The 7,579-nt window shown below is 35.5% G+C and overlaps 1 protein-coding gene across 1 annotated transcript; it reads left to right on the forward strand.

The window, feature by feature from the left end:
• Nucleotides 1-1,451: 1,451 nt before the first annotated feature.
• Nucleotides 1,452-3,446, forward strand: LOC133200647 (uncharacterized). The gene has a single exon (XM_061336427.1). The coding sequence runs from the start codon at nt 1,467-1,469 to the stop codon at nt 3,444-3,446; it is 1,980 nt and encodes a 659-aa protein (XP_061192411.1). The 5' UTR covers nt 1,452-1,466.
• Nucleotides 3,447-7,579: the final 4,133 nt, after the last annotated feature.

Below are 7,579 nucleotides of genomic sequence, written 5' to 3' on the forward strand. Positions count from 1 at the left end.
AATTTTGAATTTATATGCATGTACAGTAAATTTATTTTGTTCAGTGATGAAAATTTATATCATTAAAAATTTATTTGAGTTTTAATTATTCATATTGTCTTCAATTTTAGAATAATGGAATAAAGAGAATATATAAGGTTATGACTTTGTAGTAAAATTCTGGTGCTATTGTTGTCGATAACTGTACATGGTAGCAAATATCAAATTTAAATATAGAGCAATTTCCGTCTATACCCATCTTCGCTAGCCAAGGGTTTCTGATACGCTACTCTCCTCATAAACCCTTGGCATACGGTGCTGACAAAAGACGGGATTGTTTTTGTCACGTGATCATGATTACACACAGATTGCGTCATCGACAAAAATAAAAAGCGTATTTAAAAAAAAAAAAATTTTTAAAGAATAATTAACAAGAAGGTATTGAGTTATGTTAATTTGTTATTTAAACATGTAAAAATGCAAATCTACATCTTCAGTATAGATTCTTAATCACATATTTTGCAAGTTGCTTTAGAAATTGGATGACACCATATGGCTATTCATAGAATGGCATGTTATCTTACGGATCATTGTTTACTTGCGTTTTACATTACCGATATTAAAGAGTCAAGATATATCCCGAACGCAAATATCGTCATTTACAAAAAATAATTGCTGATTGGTCGAACGATGTCGATCAACTCCAATCACAACTTGAGAAAAAAATCCCAACTTTTTTTAACACCGCATGCCAAGAGCTTATGAGGAGAGTCAGCGTATCAGAAGCCCTTGGCTAGCGAAGATGGTCTATACCAGAAAATTGTCAATTAAATCCGATTATAATGAAGTCATGTGAAAATATAAATTAATAAAGTCATTGTTTAATATAAGACACCCAAAATATAGAATTAAAATGGCATTCCTGTGTTTCCCTTGGGTATTTTGATGAATCTTCTGCATTTCAGTGATTCTTTTTTCCAGTCATATTTGTTAGACTGTAGGCTGTTTTTGTAAGCTATATCTCTTGCAGAATTGGCTACTATTTCATACTGATAAGGTTTGATATAAAGCTCAAATTATTTCGTCTTTTAAAAAAAAAAAAGTTTTAGATCCTTGCCACATATTCAAACAAGTGTCTTCCTTTTTATTTGAGTTAATTTCATTGTCATTTAAACTGACCCACTTCTGGGGTACATGTTGTGACGTCACACTAGTAGAGCCTCGTTTTCGATCATTTCGCTTGACTGAATTTTCAAAACAGGTTTAAAAAATCCATTTTTAAAGCGCAACAACTTCATTAATTATGCATAGATTTCGATACGTTTTTTCCCTGTAGTTTTATTTTATCATGCCTTACTATTTCAAAAAATAAAACTTTACTGCAAGTACCCTTTAATTTATCAATGTTGATTACAACTATATACAAGTATATTAATTTCCCCAGTAAGACAGCCATACAGCATATATCAGAGTCAGTGTATGTGGGAATGTGTCATGAAGTGGGGACTTCACAACTGGTTGCCATGAGGAGAGATGCCATGGACATCTGGGATACAACGATAAATCAACAGAGAACAAATAATGAGGACAGTTCAATGGTGAGTGGAAGTCGAAGAGAAGGATTCAGAATGAAGGGATCAGATATAGATTTAATGTGCTGGCCAAATGATAGGCGTGTGATTTGGGAATTATCGCAGTCTCAGTATTACAACACACGTAGACAAAAACTGATCCTCTGTGACTGTTCTGAGAGTCCACCAGGGTTTACTTTGTTATATTTACCGTCAACAAACATGCACACAGAAATGCGGACAGTTTGTTTTAGAATGTATAACAGACATTATATTTCTAGTTCTAAATACAGACAGATGAGTTGTCGTTTAAGACCATATATCTCCACTCCACATGGACCCTGTGCCAGTGGAAATTGGGGATCATTAGAATGGGATAATGCTTTCTGTTTTGTTAGTGACTTTTGGCCTCCGTCTGCATCCTCATGGATAGACAGATGTCACTCATGGCCCAAGCCTCATATTGTTGATGATATAGTAGAAAATGGATGTCACTTTGTAGCAATCGGACATAAACTAGGAAGACATGAAGACCATGAATGGAGAATTTCTTTCTCCCTGGCAGAACAAAAACTTGTATATGCTATGAATCACTGTCAATTCTTAATTTACGGCTTGCTTAAATTGTTCTTAAAAGGAATAATTAACAATGGACTTGGTGATGATGATAAATTACTGTGTTCCTATCACATGAAGACAGCAGTTTTCTGGGTGATTCAACAAAATACAATACTTCACTGGTGTCCACAAAATCTCTTGGAGGGTTTCTGGGTCTGTTTTAAACTCATCCTCAAATGGGTGTATGAGGGAATATGTCCAAACTTTTTCATTCCAGATAACAACATGTTTCTGAGTAAAATTCATTGCAACAAACAACATCAACTATTTATTACATTGTATGGGTTGTATGAGAAGGGTATAGCATTCCTGCTACACAGTCCTTTCATGAGGTCTTATATCGTAAATGTCCTCCATTACCCCAGACTCTCCATCTGTACAGATGAACATACTCTGATTTCTGAGGCTAGCTTTGATGAAAACTTATATATTGAAACACAAAGCCATTATGTATTCATCGAATTGAACATACAAAGGTATATTTGGTGTTTACATACAATAGAACAGATAATAGGTTCACCCCTTCTGACACAGTATCAAGTCCTAAGGCTACAAAGACTCACAGCTTTTCTCCTTCAGGAAATTGCTTTTATATTACACATGGAGAATTACACACATGAAAACAAACTGAGGTATAGAGCTGAAAAAATGTCCTTTCACATGCTGAAATTAGCAGTCAAATTTGGTTGTATTTCTGACATGATGTACATAGCCATGTATTATTACAAGACACTTAGATATATAGAAGCTTTATCCATTTTAGAGAAGATCAAGGTCAAGTTAGCACAGCCATATCTGATGTATAGGTTGAATGCAGATAAAGACATGTATACTGAGGCCGTTGGAGGACAGTCCTGGTCTAAAAAGATGAAACAGGCTGTAGCAATGGATATTCTTCTTGACAATAAAATCCATTTCATCAGTGAATTAATACCAGAACAACAATCTTCTCTACAGAATGGGTGTTTTATATCAATTGTCCCGCTCTTTATACTGTTACACATGCTAGAGATCTTGTGCTGCAGACATGTAGACACAATGAGAGCACAAACAGTTCTAGATGATCTACAGACCTTAGTTCACTATGATGAGGGTCAGCTTCTAGATCCAATTCTCAGAGACATAATCTGGCAGATTCTGGGGATCTGTCAACAGGTGACTGGGAACCTCCAAGCTGCTCTATACTCATACCAACAATCTCTCAGTCAAGAACCATGCATCAAAATACGAACAGCTACACAAATGAGAATACATGAAATCAGTTTATGGAATCAATAAAGTAGTAAAATAAATCTTAATTGTTTGTAGTTGTTCACCTGATAGAGATTATAATCTATATCATGCAATTCACAGTACATTGTATTTCTTGAGGAAGATGTGAATCAATGCAAAATGAAATAAAGTTGAACTTTTTAAGCTTTCAAAGGAAAACAAAATTATTAGAGTACATATATTGTAGTCACATTGAATTTTGCTGTGATTTCTTTTACTGAAGTTGTAAACTTAAACCATCCAAATACACAATATATTATTACAGTGTGTGCCAGGAACAATGTAACAATTGAATTAAGAAATAAAATTGGCATTTCTTATTTTTTATTTATTTATTTATTTATTTTATTTTTTATTTTTTTTTTTTTTTTTGGATGTTGCAGGATAATCTCTGAGGTTGAGAAATGTCCTTTTGAAATACATGTATAAAAGGTGAAGCATTAATTAATAGAGACCTGCCAAGCAACAGAACACTTGACAGTAGTCAAGAATTTAAAAAAATCTATTTAAAACACTGTACGTGTACATAAATTGGCATATTCAAAATTTAGCGCAATCAAGGGGTATGTAGTTGTTGGCGTAATCATGAATTAGCGCTACACATGTCCGTGCCGTGTATTGTATTTATTTAAGTAAATGACTTCTTAGCGGTATTCATGAATTAGCGCATCGTTGTCCACGCCAAAGCCGCTAAAATATGAAGCTCGCTTTTTTAAGTACACATACAGTACCCTTGCTTATAGCAACTACCCTCCTAGATGCAAAGGTGCAGAAAAGGTTTCCAATAAAATAATGCATTTTTGCTATAGATTCAACACAGCCATGTCCTAGCACCAACACCCTGCTGGAGGGGCCATAAAATTCACAATTTTTGAAAAGGCACCTTTGCTCGCTTAACTATGCACTTAGTACATCTACTAAACACTCAGGAGCAGAGAAGATTTTCAAATAGATATTGCATTTTCACTAGAAAATTAATAGAGCCCCAATCTAACACCAGAGCCCCTTAACCGGGGAGCCGAGAAATTCACAATTTTGGAAGAAGCACCCTTGCTTAACATAACCATCATCTAGTTCTGCTGAAAATACAGAGCCCCACCCTAACTCCAGAAACCCTTACACCTGGGGCCATGAAATTTACAATTTTGGAAGAAACACCTTTGCTCATTATAACTATACACTTTCTTTGTTTGCTTAATATTCAGGAGCAGAGAAGAAGATTTTCAATGAAATAATGCATTTTCACTAGATAATCAGTAGAGCCCCCTCCCCCTTCCTCTACCATCGCCACCAAAACCTCTGCTGATCCTGAGGCCACAAATTTCACAAATCTGGAGGAAGTTCCTTTGCTCATCATAAATATGCACCTAGTTCTTCTGCTAGATATATATATATATATATAAGGGGCGAGAAGAAAATGTTTAAAAGAATTTATGTATTTTCAGTATATCCTTATCCTTACTCCAGATCCTAACCATGGGGCCATGGATTTCATAATTTTGGTGAAAGGTTCAATAATTATTACAATCATACCAACAGACTGACTGCTTGATGACTAGGCCTAAAGAAGAAGCCCCTTAGGCCCAGAAAAGGAGGGGGCAGGGATAATAAAATTCATAATTTTTGTTCCCCTTCACCCATATATGATATATGCCAAAATTGGTCGTAACTTGTTCAACAAATCCAGAGATAAAGATGAAAATACTCAAAAGTTTTCGACCAAGAGATTACACATTGCCATTGTTACCCCATGTGACGGTACATATTGTCGTTTTGTAAATATTGTCGTCGGCGACAATATGTACCTAGCCTCACTGCACAAATTTTCGTCCATCGGTACATATTGTCGCCGACTGAAGAGTCACATATGTACATACCGGTATTGTCGCTGGCGACATTATGTGCCTTATCCTCACTGTACATATTGTCGCCCCACAGAAATTGTTGTTTAAAGATTTCTTTTGCTGTTTTTTGGTAGTTTTGTGAATGTAATTGGTCTCTGAACCACACTGACGCGACTCGAATGCTATTTTATGCAGCGTGATTGTGACGGTACATTTTGTCATCCCGTTCATATTGTCGCCGGCGACAATGTGTACCTTCCCTCACTGCGCATATTGTCGTCCATCAGTGTTATTGTGTATGTTAAGTTAATTATTTAATTATGAAATTTTACCTGTGGACTAAGTATATACAAGTTAAACAAACAAAATTTACCAAAGCAAAATTAAAAAAAAAATCAAACCACCAAGCGTGGGAGGGGGGAGGGCGGTACTACATCTGTCTTTGGTGTTTGAGAAGATATTTAAAGATTTTCTGTATATATATTCTTAAGTAAAACTCACCCATTGTGGCCCCACATTACCCCTGGGGTAATGACTTGAACAAAGTTGATTTTGCTTTTGTTTGTTTGTTGTTAAAATGTCCCTCTCGAGAATTTTTCATTCATATTGAGACGTCACCACTTACCAGTGGAGGGCTGCAAATTTAGACCTATACTTGGCACTCAGGATCATTGAGCAGTGAGGGATCTTTTTTTGTGCTAGCATCTCAAAATTGAACGTACGCTATGAAGCTTTCACATAGGTATCATCTCTTCTGACCCAGTAGTTCTTGTAAAGAAGATTTTGAAAGATTTTTTTTCCTAAATATTCTATGAAAAACTAAGATCATCTATTGTAGCCACACCTATCCCCCGAGGGATATGATCTGAATAAAACTGAATCTACACTTTCTAGTGAAGCTTTCACACAAGTTTCAACTTTTCTGACACAGTGGTTTTTGTGAAGATTTTTAGAAGTCACTAAATTTTCACTTATTCTTAACTAATTCCCTTAAAAGAGGGCATGACCCTTCATTTGAACAAACTTGAATCCCCTTTATCCACAGATGCAAGTGTGGCAAGTTTGGTTGAAATAGGCCCAGTAGTTCTTGAGATGAAACTGAAATAATGAATAGTTTACAGACAGACGGACGATCAGACAAAATGTGATCAATAAAGCTCACTTGAACTTTACTTCAGGTGATCTAAAAATGTTCTTTTTTGCGTTATTCTTATATTATTGTTAACAATAAATTATATTTATAATATTATATCAGCACATGATCATATATAAGAATAACGCAAAAAATAATTTCCAAATAATCATTACTACTGAACAAAAAAACATACCTGTATTCACTCACCAAGTATATATTACAAGAAAAAAGAATAGCTGATTTATAGATATCTCAAGAATTACGGTATCTTGATATGTCATAGTGATAAACATCAATCTTGGACACAATTTTCTGACCAAAAAGTTTTCTCCCTACAATATTGTGAGTAATGCTGTCTGTCTCCCTCCGTGCGTGTATGTGTTTGTCAATCTCTCTTTCTTTTCTCAAGTAAATATTCGTCAAAACAATATATCGACGACAATATATGCCGACCTTGACTGTACATATTGTCGCTGACGACAATATGTGCTGGTGCTTGACTGTACATTTTGTCGTCCATTATGCAGGAGGAAAATAAGGCTCGTCTCGGTATATATTGTCGCCGGCGACAATATGTACCGATGGACGACAATATGTGCAGTGAGGGTAGGTACATATTGTCGCCGACGACAATATGTACAAAACGACAATATGTACCGTCACACCCCACCCTAGCCCCAAGGGTCATGATCTGAAAAATTTGAATCTGCACTACAGGAGGATGCTTCCATATAAATATGACCAATCATGGCTTTGCTAAGTTCTTGAGAAAAATTTTTTATAGATCCATCCTACATATTTTCATGTAAAACTTTGATCACCTATTGTGGCCACTCCCCACCCCTTGGGATCATGATTTGAACAAACTTAAATGCACACTACCTGAGGATGCTTCCTAATAAATATGACTTATCACGGCTTTGCTGTTCTTGAGAAGATTTTTAAAGATTTTTCCTATTTATAACAATTAAACTTTGTACCATATAGTGGCCCCACCCTAGCCCCCGGGGTCATGATTTGTACAAACTTAAATCTACAGTATATTAGGAAGCTTTCATATAAGATTTATCTTTTTTGTCCCAGTAGTTCTTGAGAAGAAGATTTTAAAATGACCCCACCCACTTTTTACTAATTCTTAGTTATCTCCCCTTATAAGAGGG

This window comes from Saccostrea echinata, unplaced genomic scaffold (genome assembly GCF_033153115.1).
Source record: "Saccostrea echinata isolate AGI-Se365-2 ecotype Australia unplaced genomic scaffold, CSIRO_AGI_Sech_v1 ptg000040l, whole genome shotgun sequence".
Classification (NCBI taxonomy): domain Eukaryota; kingdom Metazoa; phylum Mollusca; class Bivalvia; order Ostreida; family Ostreidae; genus Saccostrea; species Saccostrea echinata.